At 32.2% G+C, this 22755-nt stretch overlaps 2 protein-coding genes across 3 annotated transcripts; one reads left to right on the top strand and one right to left on the bottom strand.

Moving 5' to 3' along the window:
* Nucleotides 1-94: 94 nt before the first annotated feature.
* On the top strand, nucleotides 95-15334 carry LOC131850249 (uncharacterized). 2 transcript variants are annotated; one of them, XM_059200418.1, is made up of 9 exons: nucleotides 95-277; nucleotides 1073-1129; nucleotides 1526-1558; nucleotides 6277-6402; nucleotides 6770-6980; nucleotides 7778-7885; nucleotides 12058-12205; nucleotides 14295-14484; nucleotides 15119-15334. In XM_059200418.1, the coding sequence occupies exons 1-9, from the start codon at nucleotides 191-193 to the stop codon at nucleotides 15239-15241; spliced, it is 1083 nt and encodes a 360-aa protein (XP_059056401.1). In that variant the 5' UTR covers nucleotides 95-190; the 3' UTR covers nucleotides 15242-15334. The 2 variants fall into 2 exon arrangements, with proteins under 2 accessions (XP_059056401.1, XP_059056402.1); XM_059200419.1 differs by lacking the exon at nucleotides 95-277 and adding an exon at nucleotides 393-506.
* Nucleotides 15335-18593: 3259 nt separating this feature from the next.
* LOC131850240 (uncharacterized) lies at nucleotides 18594-19532 on the bottom strand. The gene has a single exon (XM_059200409.1). The coding sequence runs from the start codon at nucleotides 19530-19532 to the stop codon at nucleotides 18594-18596; it is 939 nt and encodes a 312-aa protein (XP_059056392.1).
* Between the last annotated feature and the right edge of the window lie 3223 nt (nucleotides 19533-22755).

The following is a 22755-nucleotide window of genomic DNA, read 5'->3' as shown; positions in this document are numbered from 1 at the left end:
ACAATCCTTAGGCGGTGGTCCGGAACAGTTAATGACAGAGGGCTTATCCTCTGCACCAGCAGGCAGGTTTGGTTAATCCTCATGAGATCAAATTCCTGGTATGGAACTGGAACTCCACTGATCTTCAGTTAGAACCAGGGTTCCAACTGCCTGTTCAGCTTCCGTCTGCAGGCCAAGGCTGTAATGGATTATGGCTAGCTCAGGAGCAGTCAGCTCCAAAGCTGACGCAACCCGGCTTTGCTTATTCGACATTTCAATTGTTGTTTATAGTCTTTGTGTAAGTTACAATGTTTTTAAATTTATTTTATATTAAGTTTTCAATCCATTTTATATAACAACTTTTAATTATTTATGCTAGATTTTACGAGCCCAATTAAGTAACTAACCAATTAGTTCAAATTGGTTTGTAACTGCACTGTAAATTGGACCGTCGGACAAATTACTACGATCTCGTGGACAAACTTTTAATCATGAGCTATTTAAAAATTGGCTTCATATTAAGTTTTGTGAGTTACATTTTAATATTTATCTTGTATCTTACAAATATTATAAACGCGAAAGTTTGTGCGTATGGATGGATATTTCTTACTCTCACGCAAAAATTACTGAACGGATTTTGATGAAACTTTACAATAATTTAGCTTATACATCAGAGATTATAAATTTCACGCGGGTGAAACCGCGAGCACAGCTGCACTAGCTGTGCTCGCGGTTTATAATATAATAATATACAGTAATATTATAAGAAATATGGACAATAATATTATCTATAAGAAGTAGAATAGTTTAAAAAGTCTAATATTATTGTCGTATTATGTTCAGAGAGAAGTGTAAAATCTTTGTGTAAAATCGTCTCTGTTTCATCTCTTTAGTATATGATTCAAGCTCCACGCTGACTTATTCCGGCAGCGCTCCTCCATTATCTACCTCAGTGATTGAATGATTTACCGCACCATTTTTGATGTTTCTATTTTCGATTTTCACACGATACAAACATTTGTATGCATGAGTACTATTCTAGTAGTCTAGATGTCTTCTGTGTATATATATATTTAGAATGTTCCATTTGCAGTTAGTACTGTCAGTTCATCAGGCGAGATCAAGTAACGATGTATCCTCATTTCAACTGGTCTGTATTTTTTATTTAGTTTAAAGTAATATCTACCTTTGTAATGTCAATATCAAAATCGATCCATCGAAAAATTAAAAGAAAATGCTACAATAAAGAAAAAAATTGTGTGGGTAAATATATAATATATTTTTTAAACTACTTCGAAAACGCTATATGGTCTTGGAACCTATGCCAGTCTAGATGACAATTAGAAAAAAATAGTATTTACATGTTAATTAATATAAATAACTATATGGGGGTAGACAAATAAACTTAGCATGATATTGAAAATCTTGAATTTTGAATATTGAAAATTGAATTGATTGCAAAATTTTTCTGACGCCTTAAAATATGTGAGTGAAAACTTTGGGTTTTACTATGTTTTAAACAAATAATATTTTTCCTGCATTCCAGCTCGCCCGACTGTCTTTCCCCACAGTGGAAACGGTAAATAATCTTACTTAAAAGCCAACATTATACAACGTTGTAAAACCCATTTCCTGAGAAGGAAAGTGTTTTATATGTAACTGAAATGATAAACTTCTGGGCCATTTAACTGTACTGATTTGGCCAAATAATAGACTGGTATATTTGATACGATATAATTAATATATATATATATATATATATATATATATATATATATATATATATATATATATATGTATGTATACAAGTTAACAGAAGTAATTCCTATATGAGCAAAGTTACAATAAAATCATTACACAGACAAAGTCAAATGTCCCAGATCAGATATATTATAAATTATATATTTGCGGCGGCTTAATCAATCTGCCCGCTCTAGAAAACTTATATGCTACATCAAGCGGAGGACACTTACTTGGTACTAGTTCTGGGGATGTAGACTGCTCCACCTCAGGTTGTATGTCTGTACTTGATGACTGTGAGACCATCCCAGAAGCTGGCAACATGATGTACTGTCGATTTCTCCTACCAACAAATCCATCTTCTCCACCTACAATATAGGATCTTGGCTCTGAACATATATCCTTTATTTCTCCTGGCAGCCATTTACTTTCTGGACATTTCTTATAATATACTTTTTCTCCTTCCTTCAAATCTGGTAATGATCTTGCATTCTTATTAAAATATTTCTCTGACTTTAATTGATTTTTATTTTATGATTTTAAATGTTTCTCAACTTTTACTATTTTTGGATGAACCTTTTCTGCAACAGTAGGTAACTGAGTTCTCAAATTACGTGACATTAACAGTTGTGCTGGAGATGCTAGAGTTTCTCTTGGACTATTCCTGTATTGAAATAGTGCAAGCTGTGGATCTGAACCGGACTCCTCACACTTGCTAAAAATTCTTTTACATACTTTCACACCAGATTCTACTAATCCATTGGACCTTAATAAGTATGGACTTGATGTAGTATGTTTAAAACCCCATTCTGTAGTAAATAGTTTAAATTCAACAGAATTAAATGGCGGTCCATTATCACTGATAATTTCAACTGGAATACCATGGCGACTGAATATAGTTTTTAATGCTTTTATGAGAACTTTAGCACTAGTAGTACTCACATGAGTAACTTCAATGTAGTTTGAGTAATAGTTTTCCACCACAACATATGTATTATTTTTATATGACATGAAATCTATTCCAAGTTTTTCCCATGGCAGTCGTGACAACTTATGCGATAATAAAGGTTCTAGAGGTATATTATTGCTGTGTGATAGACATACAAGACAAGATTCAACCATATTTTTGATATAACTTGACATAAACGCCAAAAACATTCCCTCGAGCAAATGAGCGTTCTATTCCCAAATGACCACTATGTATTATTTTTAGTATATTTGAATGAGAATACTGTGTCCGCTAAATAGTAGATCATTCTCTGCATATAAATGATTTTTATACGCCCAATATTCTTGAACACCTAAGTCTTGAATTAACTTGAGGTACAACCTGTTTTTTAGTCTTAGACCATCCTTGATAATAATAATTTTTTAAAATTTGAAACATTCAGACGTTCAGGTGACACAGGAAAAGACTTCAATAATAAATTGACATGAACAACAACATCACCATCCAGTTCATCCATTTCAGTTTCAGATAATGCCGCTCTGGACAAGGTGTCTGCTATGTACATCTGTGTACCTTTTTTTATATATTACATTAAGACTATAAGCTTGAATTTTTAACATCACTCTTTGTAGAGCTGTTGGTACATTTGCTGTGACTTTTTCATGATCAGGGGTTATACCCTCTCCTGAAAAGATATGACCAAGGTACTTTACATGTGTATTTGCAAATATACACTTATCTTTGTTAAATTTAACATTAAATTGTAAAGCTATTTATAATTTTGAGGCGTTCATTGTGTTCTTCTATAGTTGATCCAGACACTAATAAATCATCACTGAAAACAGTAACTCCTGGAATATCTCCAAATAACTCTATCATTATTCTATGAAAATACTCAGGTGCGCTGACACCATATGGTAGGCGCTTAAATCTATAGCGGCCAAACGGTATGTTGAATGTAGTTAGGTGTGGGCTCTTTTTATCCAAGCAACACATCCAAAATCCACTAGTGGCCTCTAATGTAGAGTAGTACTTAGCACCAGCTACCTTTGAACGAACCATATCCACTGTGGGTATTGGATAGTGACTGCGACAGATGGCTCGATTTAAGTTTCTGGGGTCAAGACACACCCTCAATTGTCCATTTTATTTTTTACCATTAAAAGTGAACTTGCCCAATTAGTAGGTTCAGTGACCTTTGTGATGACATCCATATGTTCCATTTTTTCTAATTCTTGCAATCTAGGGTACAATACAAAGAGTACTTTTCTTGGAGCATCTATTTTTGGTGTTACTTCTGGATTCACCTTTATACTGTATCACCAGGCAGATATCCTAAACCTAAGAACACCTGATTATATTTGTTAAGTGTAATATTTAATTTATTAGTTAAATCTGACTTATTAACTTTGACTTTGTACCTGTGACATAAAATTTAAGTTATGACATGACTGTGACACATCTAAATTACTTAGACATATTTGACAAATTAGGTAAAGACATTTTTATTTACGTGTTCTTGACAGGACTGACTGACTAATTTATAATGACATTTACCCAACTGACTTGACTCATCAATTGTAAACACTCTTTTTACTAAACCCAATTCTGTACATGTATCTTTCTCTAGGACTGTTGGTGAAGATACATTTGACACTATAATAAATGATATAGTTTTACACAAATACGAATTATTAACATACAAGTTACATTGCAATTGTCGTTCACCAATGACCTCAATATTATCACCACTGTATGATCTAATTTTTGCCTGACAAGAGACACATTTTCTTCTGTACATTTAGACTTTTAAATGTATTATGTGACATTACATTGGCATTACAACCCGTATCAATCATACACTTCACATTGACATTATTTATAATCACATTTATTAACCGTTCCGACTGTGACGACACACTTGACTTGACATAACCAATAAAGAATTCACTATTACCAGCCTCCATACAAAATCTTCTCTGTTCCACATTGTTTTTCATAATGACCAATTTTGTGGCATTTGTTGCATCTAGCATTAAGCGCAGGACATTTATATTTATGGAATAGTCCACATTTGCCACACAAATTTTTATTTGTTTTAGACCTTGACTTGTGACTGTTATTATATTTTAGACTGGATATTTGGCTTTGAGACTTGACTGCGATTAACATACAAAACGGATGATGATTCATTTTCAAGGGACACACAAACTGGAAACAAGCATGGTTTTTGACAATTCTATGGGTCCTTCAAGATTTAGTTCGTCGTGCATTAATAATCTTTTTCGAATAAAGCTGTAATTAGAATGCATATTACATATATACATGACTTTAATTAATTGTTCTTTTAAATTACCAAAAGCACATGTTTGACTTTTTGTCCTTAGATTGGTGACAAATTCTTCCATTGTTTCATCTTCCGATTGTTTCTATGTGAAGAAATCGTGACACTCAAATGTTATATTTGTTTTCGGAACGAAATGATGAACTAATTCAATGAGTTAGTTCAACTTTTTAACAACAACAAAATAAATAACTTTTAACATATTTTATAGGTTATGCTCTCTTCGTCTTTTTGAAAAGCATTAAAAATTTTCTATTCCTCTGTCTCCAATCAAATGTAAAAATAATGCAACCTTACGTGGATCGGATTCTTCATCTAATGACGCTGCCTTTAAGTATAATTTGAACGATTGGTACTATTTTCTCCAATTCTCGGCCATGTTTCCTACTAAGCACATTGTACTACAACCTGCCATATTGGTATTTAATTTTCTTGTTTGACTTGTAATCTTCTTTTCTGACGACATATTTTAATTTTTACACCTGGCACCATGTATTGGTTTGGCCAAATAATAGACTGGTATGTTTGATACGATATAATTAATAAGTTCTTACAGTACAATGACGTGGTTACAAATGTGAATCTATCTATTGCGTCTCACACGACTAGTGTTGTATCTACATCCTTTTACAACTAGTGACGTCTTATAGCTAGACTATCGATTATCATAACACTACCGTAAAGTGACATCCGTCATGTAACCCATTTATCACTAAATCAATCAAAGAAATTGCAAACAATTGGATTAGATAAAAAACAGTTGTATGAATAATGTTTTTTACTTAACATGGCAGACACAGAACAGAATAGACTAGAATAGAAAATGCTTTATTCAAATAAACTTAATATAGTCATAACAATATTTTTAATCTACCACTCATTCTCATAACAAGAAGAACGAGCAAGAAACTTGTGTGTTGCTCTGTTAAATAATCCTTGTAAATTCATATCTTTCAAGTCGAAACTTGTGAATACAAACTACGAACTACCACTAATTTATTAGGATCAAATATAAATACACAATAAGATTAAATCGGTCGTAGTGATAAGAGAAGACCAGGCCCTACAAGCAGCATTCGTGAGTCTTCGTTCGTATAAGCCAGCCATCACTGCGCTCGACCATATTTTAGGAAGATCAATGAGAGCGACACCAAGCCGTATAAAAATGAACTAAATGTTTGTTGCCGGTTTCATTCCAAACAATAGCAAGAAACACACAGAGCGCATACGACTTTCTTTTGACATAAATCATCATTATTTACAGAAACCTTATAACATGCCGAGTAGTGATATCATCGACCCGCGGCACAGCTACGCGGATGAGAAATTCGAAAAACTTCAGGAATATTACAGTTACATGAATGGACGTATGAAAGAGCCACACAACCCGGTAATGTATAATTTACGACTGTTGTTTTTATTTTATTGGAATGGCGAATAACCTCACGGTCCACCTCATGGTAAGCCGTAACCATAACTCCACCATTAAGTAATGTAATGACATAACTTTATATTAAATTGAATATGAGTTAATTTCAGTATTTGCATACCTCTAATGGGTGCTGCATGTCATGTACTTTTATTAGTTAGTAAGATCCGAAACTACCACGTAGCAAGCAAATAAATAAATTATTATTATTAAGAACATAGTCATTAAAGTACCGACCCCATCATTTGGGATAGGTGCAATACTAAAATACAACAAAATAACATAAATAATGAATATAATTAAAATATTAATTCTTGACCTAAAACAGACGGAACGCCGCGAGATCCTGGAGAAAGGACAAAAGAAGCTATTCGCTTTCATAGACGCGCACATCAAGGATTTGAAACGATTGCTGTTCGCTACAGACACGGCCCTCATGTCCATGGTGCAGCTAAAACTGAATAAGAAAATGGACACTTCGGAAGCGAAGATTAGGTCAACGCAGGCGAAGATACCTTTTGGACTCTACACTAGTCCAGGTTAGTTATACGTCCTAGAGGCAGCGCCGTACCCAACTCCGCCCTACCTCTATCGCCCAGTAAGGCAGAGACGAACTGAGAGTAAGGTACTCCCTTTGAGGTAGAATGTACCAGAAATTTGATGGTTTCTAGGTGAAACCGTGTGGAACTCAACCTGGCCGACATGGTACATTGCTAGCAAGTGTGTCTTGTGAATTGTCTTGAATTATAATTATTATTATTATTCTCGCTTACTTGTGGGCTGTGGGTCGATGTACCTCGCTACTTGTGGAAAATCGTTGTTGTGCGGTCGTTTAATTGTACATATATTGACGGCGAGTAAGATAATAGTGCTGCTACATTTTCAGTTTTCAACATATTTTATTGTATAAAATTTTAAACATATATTTATTTTTTATATATTAAATTTATGTAGGCTGTCAGTAACTGTCAATCTGCAACACAACTGTAACATTATCTATGATGGGATGAGGTGTCGCTACTTAATTTGTTTCCTGTACTATCTAGATCATCACATCACATTAGCTTTTCTAAAATTCTTATGGAAAATATTGATCTAGATAGTGAGTGTACGGGTGTAATAATTGTGCTAAATTAGTAACTATTTGATAGTGTGCTACATGGCTTATAAGTACGAGTAACGCGAACACTCAACGCGGAGTCGTATTGCTGACTGACTTTACACAAGATAAATGTACCCAACTTATATGGAGACGTCAACAACTGGAAGAGTGCCGATTGTTGACATATATATTACAAGTGTAGGCACAAGCTATTGTCCAATGTGTACGTTTTAGAATTCAAATGTCTGGGTACATCTTACTACGTGGTGTCGGCACACAACCAAGAAGACGCGCAGATGATCCTGGCCAGCGAGCGGAAACCACACTGTTACACTTTCAGAGGTAATTAATTCTTCTAAAGGAAAATTACTGTGTCAATCTGAAGTAGTAAGTACTTAATGGTAATTTGTATTGTTTTGTTTAATTCCGCTACTATTAACATTTGTGAGATCACAAATATTCAATGCGGAAACCTAACTATACTACTTAAATATACTGTAGCGCGGTGGTCATCTTAATCACTGTAGCGAACATCTTAGGTATACTTGTTATGAAGTTCTTACTTATTCATTCAAATCATTTATATTTTATTTAGAAATTATACTTTATTGTATATAATATTGATACATTTTCTGTTTACTCTGTCTTTCTATCAATTCCTTAGTAAAATCTTTCTTAACAAAATTATCATTATGTATATATGGTAATATATTCCTAATACTTCTATTGAATAACATTTCTGCTGGAGTTGTAACATCTTGAGATACTGGTGTATTCGGAATACACCAATTAAATGTATATCTTTTTTCTCATAAATTATTTTTGCAATATGTTTTTAATAGTTTGTACTCGTATCTTTCAGCAAGACCATTTCCTTGGTGAGGTTTTGGGCTTATGATCTTGTGATCAAAATTCCATTTTTTATTAAATATTTTAAAGTCTTCACTTGTAAACTGACTACCTGAATCAGAATATACTATATTAGGTACCCCATATCTAGAAAATATTTCTTTAATACACAGAATTACACTTTCTGTTGATAAATTTGATAACTGCTGAATCTCAACAAATTTACTATAAGTGTAGATACTTATAGTAAATTTGTTATAAGCAAATAATTATTATGGTTTATTATAAAGAAAAAATATATCTGACATGGATTGTTAGGTATCTCTTTACATATCATTGGTTCCATACGATTACTATTTTTATTTTATTTATTTATTCATTTATTTCAGGCAACTAGGCCCATATTATAAATACCTTATAGACTGACATACATATAATATAATATTTAAAAACTAATACAATGATATTGTCTGTGTGATCACGGCACTGAAGACGGTAATCTGCAATGCAATCGAGCAGGACATTTATTTAACGGTTTTGAAAAAATAGAAACTAAAGGTCAGATTCTACTACAAATTGTTGCCCAAATAAATACTGATGAATTTTTTTACAATCATTTAAAATAGCAAGACTTTCTTTCTCAATTTGACTATATGACTTTTCAGTTTCTGTCATATACCTTGAACTATATCCTATTGGTTTCCTATTCTGGAAGATTACTGCACCTAAACCATCTTTAGAAGCATCCACACTTAAAACAATCTTTTTATTATTATCAAAATAAAACAATATTGGGGGTTCAACTAACATTTTTTCCAATTTATCATATGCAGTTTGCTGATCAACGGACCATATAAATGGAACTTGTTTTTTAATTAATTTACGCAATGGAGCTGTTAAGTTTGACATATTCGGAATGAATCTTGACACATAATTGATTACACCTAAAAATGTTAATAATTCTGTTTGTGATTTTGGCACTTCCATTTCTTCTATTAACTTAACTCTATCCTTATCTACCTTTATACCTTTTTCTGTAGAAATATGTCCTAAATATTTCACATGAGACTTTTTTAAAATTACATTTATTAATATTAAATTTAATACCAAATTCCTGAGCCCTCTTAAGTACTTTTTCTAAAATTGAATCATGCTCTTTTTCTGTTATGGTATGAATAAGTAAATCATCAATATAAATCTCTATTCCTTGTATATCCTCAAATATTTTACTGAAAACACCATGAAATACTTCTGGACTAGATGACCAACCAAACGGTAATCTGTTATAAAAATATCACCCATAGGGTGTACTGAATGTAGTGAGCTCCTTGGAGTCCTCAGAAAGCTTAATCATAAAAAAACTGAATTTGCATCTAATGTACTAAATATGCGACTACCCTTTAACTTTGAAGCAATTTCATCTAATATAGGAATTAATATTTATTGACGTTTTATTTGAGGGTTTAGATATTGAGGATCTAAACAAATTCTTAATGTACCATTAGGTTTTGTAGTAATAACTAATGAAATGACTAACAAATGTAGTAGGTTTTTGTATCTTTGAAATAATATTTTTACTTTCCTACCTACCTACCTAACTTTTGCATTAATTTAAATGGAACATGTCTACATGGTTCAATTTTACCTTGCACTCTTTCTTTCAAATCAATTTTGTATTTGAAATCTTTAATTTCTCCTATACCCTGAAATATAACTTTGTATTTATTGTATAACTCCCATTCATATCTCCCTTTACACATTACAACATTAATTTTGTCCATACTAATATTTCTATTTAGTAAATTAAATTTTTGAATAGTTGGCAACCCTAAAATTGGTGTATAATTATCATAGCATACCTGAAAATTAACAATCTGTTCCCTTCCATTCTACCTCTTTCCAGTCTACATTTTAAATCAATTTGTCTAATAGTAGGAATTTTTCCTCCATTAAAATTAGTTAATGTTAGACTACTTTTTTCAAACTTAAAGAGTTTCCTATTATTACAAACTTTCAATGAAATTACATTGTGCACTAGTGTCCAATTTAAATATTATACTTTGTCCTTGTTGCACAAAATGTACCATTTCAAACCAGCTTGCCTCATCACTGCGAACACCAACTGAAAACAATTTAACACTTTTTTCACTATCACTCTTTTCTTCTTGACTTGCCATTACGGTTTTGATTCTTCCTCTGAAATAGCACATCTTCTTAAAATGCTCTGTTTTGTTGCAATTTGAGCATGTTTTCTCAAATGCTGGACAATTGTTCTTTCATGGTTGTATCCACACCACTGACATATGAAATTATGATTAATCTTACGCCTGTTATTGTAATTTTCTTGATTATTTTATGACATATTACTGTTTTTCTGATTTTGATAATTATTATTTCCTCTGTGGTAATTTTTATATTGATTATTAGGTATATACTTGTTTGTAAAATGATGAGTTTCCTGATTATTACTTCTTATATTTTTCTTGACTAAATTTATTTCTTGGCTGTTTCCTGCCTGATTCTCCATTTGTCTTATCTGTTTATTTGTAATTTCACTACTCTACAAATTTTCAATGCTTTATTTAGATCAATGTCCCCTTCGCTTAATAATCTATTTCTTAATTTAGTATTTCTTATTCCGGCTATTATTCTATCATTAATCATTCTATCTCTTAATTCACCGAAGTTACATTGCTGAGCTAGTTTTCTTAACTCAGTTACGTAGCAGTCGAAGGACTCATTTTCATTTTGATTTCTATTCATGAATACATGACAGTACACACTTTCATTTCTCAAGAGTATAAAATGGTCTACAATTTTTCTCATAACCATAATCATTCATTTGTTCCTCATTTAAATCAAAAGTACTATGGATGTCAATTCCTAAATCACCCATGTAATGTAACATAATTGCTATTTGGTTTCGGTTTATCCATACCAGTCGCTTTCCGATAAATTTCAAATCTTGTTTTCCATTTCGTAAATTCCTCCGCCTCTAATTTCTGAAGAGTTTCTGGGGGTTTCAAGCCCATAAAACTGTCCTCCATTTTTTTTTCTTTGTTCTAACAATGGATGATGCAGATTACTTGTTTTTCTATTTTCTGCAGACGAATCACTGAATTTAATCTATTTTATCTTTTTATTTAATTCGCGAGTATGAAATTTCATACACTTCCGTCCGCGCAATTTTCGGAAACACGGGTACAAAGTTTTTACTTCACGTACTTAATCAATAAATGCAATATTTTGTATAACTTAAACATTTTAATGAGACCAAAAGAATCACCAGTTTCCTAATAAAAAATATTTTTAAAGTAGGTTTATATAGCAATAAAGTCCGAGGTAAAAAAAAAATTTGTTGTATTAAGTATCCTCACCTCCTTTTTGAAGTCAGATGAATGTCAAAAATCACTTCTAAACGGTTTATTTTATTAGTTTTTTTTATGTATGATAATAGAATGCTGCACCCGCCTGCGATAACGGTTTACGATGGCTGGCTGGCTGGCCAGTGGAGGATGATGAGCATGAGGTCAGGTCAGTCATCGTGACAAATTCACCAAGAATTTATCACAATGGTTTCCAGGGTAACCGCGTGGAGGTCAACCTAACTTGGTACATTGTTAGAAAAAAGATCATCAGTCCACATTAAAAAAAATCTACGTTAGGTGCCTTCGCTTTCACCGGATTCTACCACCGGCATTCGGAGGCAACGTACGTGGGACCACACGCAGAACAATTCCAGGCCAAGGACCCCAGCCAAGGTCTCTACTGCCACTCGGACGACAACTGGAGCGACGCGCAGTGCGTCTACAAGTAAGTGAATTCAGTTAAATTTAAATTTTAGTTTTTAATATACATTATTTTTATTGTTAACCGGGTCTTAACATGAATAATTTTATGGTAAACCAATTTTGCCCGTGTTTATAATATTAGTCAGATAAAGGTAAAATTACCTTTATTTTTATTCAGCCTATTTTCTTCGGTTAAAGGGCGACTTTTTAAGTTTTTGTGTCTTCTCATCTGATTCTGTCGATTCCCATGCAGTAATATAAAATAGGTAGGTATAATTGTCTTCGTCTACAAATGGTAGTAAACTTCATATTTTTAAAATTACAACTTTGTAATCCAGTTCTTGACCAGGTTTTTTCAGTTTAAAACAAAGATTTTCTATTTCTGCTAGGTATTTATTAATATTCTGGGCAGTGAAGTAGGGTAAAATAAATAAAATTACTTACTAAACTTGAGTGATGTACCTATTTAGTCGTAGAATATATGACACAATGAAGCAAAACAATATAATAAAAAATATATGTCAAAAATTGTATATAAAAAATATAAGGTTTAAAAATAGAAATATCTATAAAAGGAGGTCTGTCGCCAACAGAAAGTCTTGTAAAATTTGACATTTATTACGCCCTGAACCAACGTACAAACTTGTGAGACGAACATATCTTTCATAAGTTAGTAAATGTCGTCGTAGGTACATGTTTTTTATAAATGTATGAAATGATAATGGTCTATGCTTGAGTGTCTTTTTTTCCAATTGTCATCTTTTATCTTATCATTATTGCATAGAAGTATTCTAAAGAGCAGTCCTTTTAGTTTTTAGTATTGGTTTGATCCCAAACTTCCAGATGTTATATGACTAATTATTTACTCGTTTTGTCGTTTTTTCCCCAAATCTCGCCATTTTATTTTAGGTATTATATTTTTGTGAGGAAAGTTACCTCTGAACTTATCACTTTTACAGAGTAACTAGTGGTGTACAAGTAAATAACGTAGACGAACAGATAAACAAAATTATATTTCTGAACAAGATAAAATTATAAAAAAAATATTTATTACAACAATATAGATAGTACCTACAGATACACTAATATGACGGCAGACAAGATGACAAAACACACTCTCTTTTCAAATATACATATATACTTCATCTGCCATACCAGCCAGTCTAGATATCGATTACAAACCTCGTTCTAATACATTTATTAATAAGCTACACACGACATTACGTTAAAAAAAAATATTTCAAAATATTTTTTCATATTGACACAACTTTATGCAGTTCTATGTTTATTCAACAATATCTTTGACAGTATCATGGCTCTTAAAACAACAACAGCTAATTGTTTTTATAACGAGTGAAGGAGTTAGGAAATGTAAAGATAATGGAAAAAGAATGAATGAAGAAAGTAAAAATAAATATTCGGCCTTAAAATTACGATTCAATATTTTATGTTCCCTCACCTGGCCCTAATTGCTAGAAGACGGTTTTTCATAGTTAGCTTAAGCCTAATCAGTTTCTGAATCGATTCTTGCGGGGATACCTTCCCACTCCTCCATCAAAGCCGATTTCAGCTCATTCACACTTGAAGGAGCAGGATTTCTTGAACGAACCCTCCCGAACGAACGAACTTTGGTATCAATCAATTTAAAGTTGACAGTTTAACTTTTCAATGATACCAATTTTATAGTTCTGAACTAGTTATTAAATACGGAATCTAATATAACTAGAGTGGCTTACCAAATATTGTTAGCGGTGGAGATGGAAGCAGACATCTACGGGTATTACAAAAGGATCGGGAAGGAAGGGATCGGGCGAATGGGTACACGACACGACACGAACACTTTAACACTATTATTTACAATTTATAGAACACATATATGACACACACTTTCACAGTTTTTTTAGAGTGACAATAACCAAGACCCTCCTTGTTTATTGTAGCCCTAGTAGCCACTCTAGTCGTAGACTTTATACTAGCGCTATTCAACCTTAACAGAATCAATTCCAAATAAATGATTCCATGCTTTTGCACGCGAGTATAGTAGGTAGTACAGTTGTAAAACTAAAAGTAAACCAATGCGGTCTCATTTGATTGTACATAATTATTTTCAGAATAAACCCCCGCGAGGAGTTCCCAGAGTCGGTGGAATATGAGCCAAAGGTGTCCTACTGGTGTGGTCCCTACCGTTACTTCATACCAGCCACCACCGACGTCAGATGTATATTCTCCATTTTCTCCATGAACTTCGTGTTCCGTTTTGGATACGACGGTGTTACATATAAGAGTTCGGATTTGTCATTTGTAAGTATATTTTCTCTAAACCAATTTACTATAGTCCCCTATACGGTCCGGCAGTAAACTAGTAATAGTAATGCTGTTGTCCGCAGCTGTCCTTTATAGCTTCATCTGACGATGAACTTGCCATGTGTTTTATTGTATAGAGACAAATGAACTTGGTACTTACCTGATAGTAAGTGATCACTTATTGTATTATAAGTAATTCTTTATTCTTTTAACCGCAATCAAGTATTACTACACATCCCAAAGGTTGACTGGGAGGGAATGCTATAGCATTAAGTCCACCTGTTCTATCTATTTTAATGGTCAATAAAGCAAATAAAGTAATAAATAAAATTATCGCCGCCCGTGGGCACCCAGGCAAGACAAGGGATATTGCAAGTTCGCTGTCGCCTTTTTAAGAAGTAATAATCTCTTTTAATACTTAATTCAATCTGTCTAATGTCGTAACCGTCAGGCTGGAGTTGGTCTTCAACCGCTCTAAGTACCGAACTCGCTCTAACGCAACAATGACGTCAAGAGGGGGTAGTCACCAATATCACACATCCCCTGGAATATTAATTTCCAGGCTTTTTACTAGTTTTATTTACAATTTACATCACTTTTAACAATTTTCTTTCCCCGTTATGATTGGCAGATGTACCAAAACGGGCAGGTGTTCTACACAGACGAGCCGTGGGCGGGCATGTCCTGCTGGAACTGGGCCTGCAAATGGCGCCACAATCAGAACCAGCGCGGGAACGAGTTCTTTGTCAACTGATTATTTGTTAATAAAAAATATCTGAAATATTACACATGTTGTTTTTCATTCAACTATAATAGCAAACAAGCTGTTCACCTGATGGTAAATGGTAACTGTCACCTACTACGGACATCACGTTATCATGTGAGACCCATGATACTCAAGAGTTGCCATTCCAGGGTACTAATAATATATATATATATATATATATATATACATACATGTATGTTGCCATTACAGGGTATAATTTGACTGCCTAATCTGCACCGCACAATCGAAACACGATGAATCGAAGTAAGCTGCTTGACGCCTAAATTATGTGAGATTGAAATAAAGACAGTATAATAAAGTATTTCGGTATATCCGAAACATTTGGACGCCTAAAGCACTGAACTAAATTTTTTTATTTTTTTTTATTTATTTATTTAGGATCAAAAACAGGTTCACAATTAGGAAACTTATAATTATTTTACATTTTCTACGTACTATGTTATTGTAAACCCAACATGCATGATCACAAATTATATTAAAGTATTAAGATATGTGGGTCGCATACATACTAAACGCATACAAGCTAATATATTTTCTACTTATAATTATGATGGTGTATATGTAGTTGGTTGAATGAGGAAAAGAGATATGAGATATGTGTGTTACAGGTTTTACTAAAGATACGAGGAAAAATCATTTGTATGTGCGAATGTGTGTTTGTACATATGAGTGTTGTGGGTGTGTGTGTGTGTTGGTGCGCGCGTATGTATGTGTGTACATCAGTATGACTAGGTAAAAAGAAGGAATTATATTATGATTCTATGTGATTATAGTATACGTAAGGCTTTAAGTTTATTAATTACTGACCTTCTAAAACCTATATATGACAATTTAAATATATCCAATTCATTAAAGTTATCATTGTACGACTGCAAAATGCGAGTAATAGGTTTACTAATACCTGCATTAGTTCGACTTGCTTTAATCGAAAAGAGTCTATGGGTGCGTGATGTTCTCATTTCAACTCTGGGGGGTATGTTGTAATATATACTTGATGACATATCTAAACAATCATATTTGTTATTACAGATATCATAAAGCAGCATACATTGTAATTGAGAGCGTCTTAAGCTCAAGCTCAGCAATTTATAATGTTTAAGTAGATCATTATAGGATAGTCTTCTACGAAAAAACATAAAATGTATACGTCTGAGGAACTTCTTTTGAACCATTTCTAGTTTATTCTTATATTTATCATAATGAGGATTCCATACGGTCACTGCGTATTCTAACTGTGATCTTACTAATGACTGAAACAGATGAATATATGTAGAACAGTTTCTAAACCTAGTACCTGATCTCATTATGAACCCGTACATTTTATAAGCCTTATTAATTATACTCTCTATGTGTAAATCAAGATGTAGTTTAGAATCAAGAATTATTCCAAGATCCTTGATGACGTTAACTTTAGTTAGTATTGTATTACAGAGTGAATATGGGTAGTTGCTAATTTTTATTTTCTTTGTAAATGTGATGGCTTTACATTTATTCACACTAAGTTCAAGTTTGTTATTATTGCAGTAAATTGTAAAACGATTTAAATCTTCTTGAAATTTAACATGGTCTTCTATATTGTTAATAGTATAATATAATTTTAAGTCATCAGCATATAAAAGAAAATTGCAATGCTTAAAACATGTATTAATGTCATTTATAAATAGTATAAATAAAAGGGGGCCAAGAATGGATCCTTGAGGAACTCCTGAGGTAACTTGTACACATTGAGATTCAAATCCCTTAATAACAACTTTTTGAGTTCTATTAGAAATATAAGACTTGAACCATCTCCAGAGGTTTCCTCTTATACCACAAAAGGCTATTTTTTCTAGTAACATTCTGTGATCGATTCTGTCAAACGCCTTGCGAAAATCAGTTCAACATTGACAAGAAGTTGGATAAAACTATATGCGATTGATTCATGTCATCAATTATTGGTTGCTGATACGATTCTTTACATTTCCATTGAAGTTTCGGTAAGTTAAAGTCTCCTGTGATAAGAAATTCGGAATCATAATTACATAGTGCATTCTCAAGAAGATTAAAGTACGCTTTGTACGTATCACTACTTTGTCCCGGTGGAATGTAAACAGTACTAATAATATACTTGAAGTTTGCAATATTTATCTGAACCATTAAATAATCTACAAGCGGGGGAAGGGACGTTAAGTCAGCGGCGGGGGGCAGAAACACATTTGTGCATAAGGAACGCAACACCGCTATCAGTACGCCGCCACCATCACGCCGGCCGCTAACCTCTCGATTACGGTCACATCTAAAAACTTGATACCTACAATCAATAAATTCATTATCCGATATTCCACTATGTAACCAAGTTTCGGTTAACACTATAACTTCATAATTTTGTGATAGAATGTTCATGTACAATGTATGCAATTTTGTTCTTATCCCTCGGCAGTTCTGATAATAAACCGATAAATTATTAAGGGTTAAGAATTGTATTTAAAAATCTATTATATTTTAAATATTCATTTTTGTGGGAACTTATGAAAACTACCGATAGATATTTAATAAACCTGATATGCCATGATACAGTATTATTTAGAAAATTGGAGATTCTTTCGCAATATTTATTTGTACATACATAATATAACCTAAGTATATAGCTTACATTCACTATATGTTTGTTACTAAATATTACTAGTAAGTAATATATTTTTCTGATACGCTTATGCAGAACAAATACAAAACAATCATAAGTATACACATAAAATAACTTAAATATACAGCCTAAACTCACCATGCATTCTTTACCAAATGTATATAATTTTTTTATTATATACATTCTATAACCATGCAAAACAAGTATGCAATATTTATTTGTACGTACATAAAATATCCCGAGTACATAGCTTACATTCACTACATATTCCTTACTAAATATGAACAATAAGTAATGTATTTTTCTAATATATTTGAGCAGAACAAGTAAAAAGTATTTATCAGCACACACATAAAATACTTTAAGAATGTAGTTTATAATCGCCGTATTTTTTTGACTAAGTATATATATAATAACTGATATACATATTTGATACACATACTACATTTATGCAAAACAAGTATACAATTTTTATTTATATATATATGAAATAATCCAAGTATATAGCTTATGTTCAGTATATATTTTTTGCGATAGATACATAATAAGGAATGTATTTTTTTGTAATACACACTACATTTGTGTAAGACAAGATATACGAAGTCATATAACTTTTGACAATTGATCATTATTTCTGCACAATTTTGCAATAATATAAGTATAAGTATATAAATATAAAAACAAAACACATACAGTTCAGGATTTGATCTTGTTAATGTCACTTTCATTACGAATGGCGAAAATAGGCGACGAGTCAGTTTGTCGAGCAAGGACCATGTTTGTGCCATGTTTGACCCAAATATGTTTAAAACCATGTTTTTTGCCAGCTTCACGACTCGCACGAAATATGTACTTATTTTTTGGAGTTAGATGCTCGTTTATATAAATATTACGAGGAGTCCCTGTTATCGATAATTGGTCCGACTTAATTCCTTTCATGGCACGCGCGGCAATTATTATATTATCACGCAGTATTTTAGATACAAATTTGACAACTAGATTCTTTGGGTGAGCATTTTTTTTATCCATATGAGGCACACGATGGGCTGAAATTACATCCACAGGTTTGATAGGGTGTTTAATGACAGCACCAATCTTATCTAATAGAAATATGATGTTTTCATCTCGACGCTCAGGTATATTTGCGATTTCAATATTACATTGCCGGGCTTGTTGCTCCATCTGATCTATTTTGTTTTCAAGGGCTGCCATTTGATGTTGCGTGCTGTCCTCATGTAATATACATTCCTCTAACGATTTCACACGACTTTCAAGACTGTCATGTCCTTCACTGACATGGTTCAAGGACTTTTCAATGTCACTTAATCTTGAAGATATATTTTGGAGAGATTCAGTTATAGAGGATGTCAATTTAGCCACTTGGGTGTCAATCGTAGTATTTACTGCATTCTTAATTGACTCGGCTATGGATTCATCTAACCGGCTTTTCCAGGCATTCAACTCCTCTTTTATTTTATTTTCGACCATGTCCACAACAGATCCAAGAATTTCGGATTCTGGTTGTTTACGTTTTCGTAATTTAATTTGTCGGTCATTGTCTTGAGTAGCTACCGCCGAGATATCGGGATTAGATGAACACTTCATGTTCAGCGTAGTCGGCGGTGTGCGCTGCATAATTAATCTATCTCTTTCTAATAAACGTATTGTAAGTAGTTTCGAAGAGCACAGACTATGCACTCGTAAACAACCGGCTTTTCACACACAAACACTTCACTCAACACCACTTTAGGCTATATTTCTAATGTATTACGGCTCAATATTCTATGCATACATTGATTGAATGATTGCAAAAATTATGTACACGTCTAGTCATAACAGACACCACACGATGAATGAAAATTTCTTGAAATTTGGGCTAAATGTAAATTGAACCTTGGCGAATAACATAATCTAGTTTTTGTTCCAATAATAAATCTCAAATTCAACCAAACAGCAAACTGTAATTATTAACTGCATATACTTAGTAGTTCAAGTAGTATATTTATATATATTTTCTAATAAAGGCAAATTAGAGAAATAAAAGAACAATATTTTAAAATATTATTTATTAACAATAATAAAATTGCATTTACAATACTTTACGATATAACAACCTTAACTACATATTCATATTCTAAATGCTTTGTTCTTGCATTGCACAGTTTTAAATAAATACATACAAAATAATTATTAAAATATATTAACAATTCAAAGATTTGGACTGAACACGACAGTTTGTAGGATTCTCTGGCACATGTTTTTTTATTTATCCTTAGACTGTATGCTGAACATTTTTATATATTTACTTGTTAATTAATTTAGATTTTATACATTACAGAATTGTCATCACACGTCAATATTTTGTACAAAATATGGGATATAAATTTGTGGACTTTACATGGAAGATTTTGGTAGTTTTATTGCTATTTTGCAAAAATGTATGTGTACTTTGTATTTTGTACAACACCATCTTGTAAACAGTAGACAACCTTTTAAAATATAAATTTCTTAACCGATTAATGTATATAAAAGATTGTTAAAAAGTGCTAAAGATTGTTGAAAAAAAAAATAAGACTTAACAATTATTTAAAGGAGCAACACGCAAGTTTCTTGTGATGAAACAGTTTCCGAATGAGCGGTAGCTAAAAAAAAGTAATATGACTATTAAAAAGTGTTTAATTTTAAGTTATTTTGAATACAGATTTTCTATTCTATAGATGGCGTATAACAAGTACAAAGTATACCTACAAGTATACAAGAATACGAAATAGCAGGAATAGAAATAGCGGTTAAATGATAAGGTTACGTTTACAACGCTGTAAATAATACTCAAATTACACTAATAACTACAAAGGAATACAATTGTTATGCCTGTAAAATATAGAAGCAAATACTGAAAGACAACATTATTATGGGGTTACCATTTTAAAAATATTAATAAAAAAACTGGACCTCCTTTAAAAAAAATAGGATATAGTCATGAGTGTAGCCAACCATGTGCTCAGGCTCACACCCGCTGTCTTACCCAAATTATTTTTTTCAAACAAAACGGTTACACTCTATAGCACCCGGTATCTGTGTTATTTGTTGTGTCGACTATCGAGTATGAACTTTCTTAAGAGGCCTTTCACATTTTTTGGCCTAAAAGCAGGGTCTTTGGGGTTCTGGTTCTAAGAAATTAAGAGTCGGATATACATTTTGATTCCTGAATTATATAGATAGATATCTAATCTTAAAAACAACATCTTTGAAATGTTAATTTTCTCTTTGTTAGTCTTTCTAATTTCTAAAATAGTTTATTCAAAAACGCTAAATGACAGAAGTTTGGGGTCGTCGTTCATTAATAAACAAACATAAATTGATATGATATCTTTACTAAAACTTGATAATTACTTTATAAATTGAGACAGCATCGTCCTTTTTTTCATTTTCAACTTAAATATCTAAAAAATTGATCATAATTAAACCCGAAATTTCAACAAAACTTTGCCATAATCATTTCTAATTTTCTCATAAATACAACGAAATTTTTGCATAAAAAAAACATAATAATAAAGTTAATATACTTGTAAATTAGGAATATGAAAAAAAAATATAAGTTTCTAAGAAAAAAATAAACAATAATAATAATTTAAAGTTGTATAAATTCCGTTTCGCCAAAAGTAAGTTCTCAGTGCTGCGCTAGCGCTCGTCGAGGTAGGACCTATGCCATTTTTTACAACACCGCTAGATAAGACATTCGTCAGTGAACATTAGTATAGAGCGACTAAACAATTTTGATAATTTAAGTAATATTTAATTAATTTTGCTAATATATACTTATTTCTACGAATATTAATTTAAAGTTGTTGTTAAATATATATATAATATTTATTTTAGCATGCCAAAACAAAAGTACAGTTATGTTACAAATAAAACCTACCTACCCTGCTGGACTATGAAAAGCACAAGAGCATGGTATTTCGTCACACTAATGGCAATTAATTGTTAAAATTAAAAAAGAGAACATTTTAGTATTTTTAAAAATAACGCTTATCTGAGAGAAAAATGTAAGAAAATGTAAACCAATTTTACTTTATGTTTATTTTGTAGTTTTTTTCTAAATTAAAATAGGGTTATTGTTTATAAAAATACCATTATTATTTTTACGTACATTTGTCTTGTGTTATATCATCTAGTATGCAATGTGGATTGTAAATAAATTACCAAATTATATATAAATTATATTCCTTAATGTTTAGACATATTTTATCCAATTTTATTTTACTTTACACAATACAGATATTTCTAAATTGCAGCTATTCTGTTATTATACTCGTTGGACTTTCATTACTGTACAGTTATGTCAAATAATTATGCGTGTTTGGGTGAAAAGTCAACAACATTATAAATGTTTTTATTTAGAGACTAGCTTTTAGCTCGCGGATTCGCCCGCGTGAAAATGAGATATATAGGTTATCGCGCGTTTAAAGATCCGTGTACAGTATTGGGATGTTATATATAAACCTTCCTCTTGAGTCTATCTATTCTGTTTATTAAATAACAACGAATCAAAATCTGCGTAGTTTTTTAAGATCAAAACATACATAGATCTATTACATGTGTAGATGATATTTTAATCGGAAATTGAAGCCGTTTAAATGGTATTGGCAGATCAGTTGGAATCATCGGTATTCTTGGTATATAAACTGGTTGCCCAGCTAACGTACCGGTTATAATGGTCTACAATTAAATTGTCTTTCAATTCTTTAGTAAGCAATATATCCAATGGGACGCCATTGCACATGTTCGGCGGGCTTAAATTTCATGACTGGATCATGCTTTTGAGAAATTCCTTCCTCAAGTTTGAGCAGTTAAT

This window comes from Achroia grisella, unplaced genomic scaffold (genome assembly GCF_030625045.1).
Source record: "Achroia grisella isolate CSIRO2021 unplaced genomic scaffold, CSIRO_AGI_Agris_v1 utg719, whole genome shotgun sequence".
Lineage (NCBI taxonomy): Eukaryota > Metazoa > Arthropoda > Insecta > Lepidoptera > Pyralidae > Achroia > Achroia grisella.
This window is presented reverse-complemented; position numbering and strand designations above follow the sequence as displayed.

What these genes read in the sequence shown, in the direction of transcription:
- LOC131850249 (XM_059200418.1), top strand. Translation starts at nt 191, where the DNA reads ATGGCTAGCTCAGGAGCAGTCAGCTCCAAAGCTGACGCAACCCGGCTT. An exon ending in TTGTTGTTTATAGTCTTTGT is followed by an intron (nt 278 to 1,072) that starts GTAAGTTACAAT and finishes TTCCATTTGCAG; the next exon opens with TTAGTACTGTCAGTTCATCA. An exon ending in ATGTATCCTCATTTCAACTG is followed by an intron (nt 1,130 to 1,525) that starts GTCTGTATTTTT and finishes CCTGCATTCCAG; the next exon opens with CTCGCCCGACTGTCTTTCCC.
- LOC131850240 (XM_059200409.1), bottom strand. Translation starts at nt 19,532, where the DNA reads ATGCAGCGCACACCGCCGACTACGCTGAACATGAAGTGTTCATCTAAT.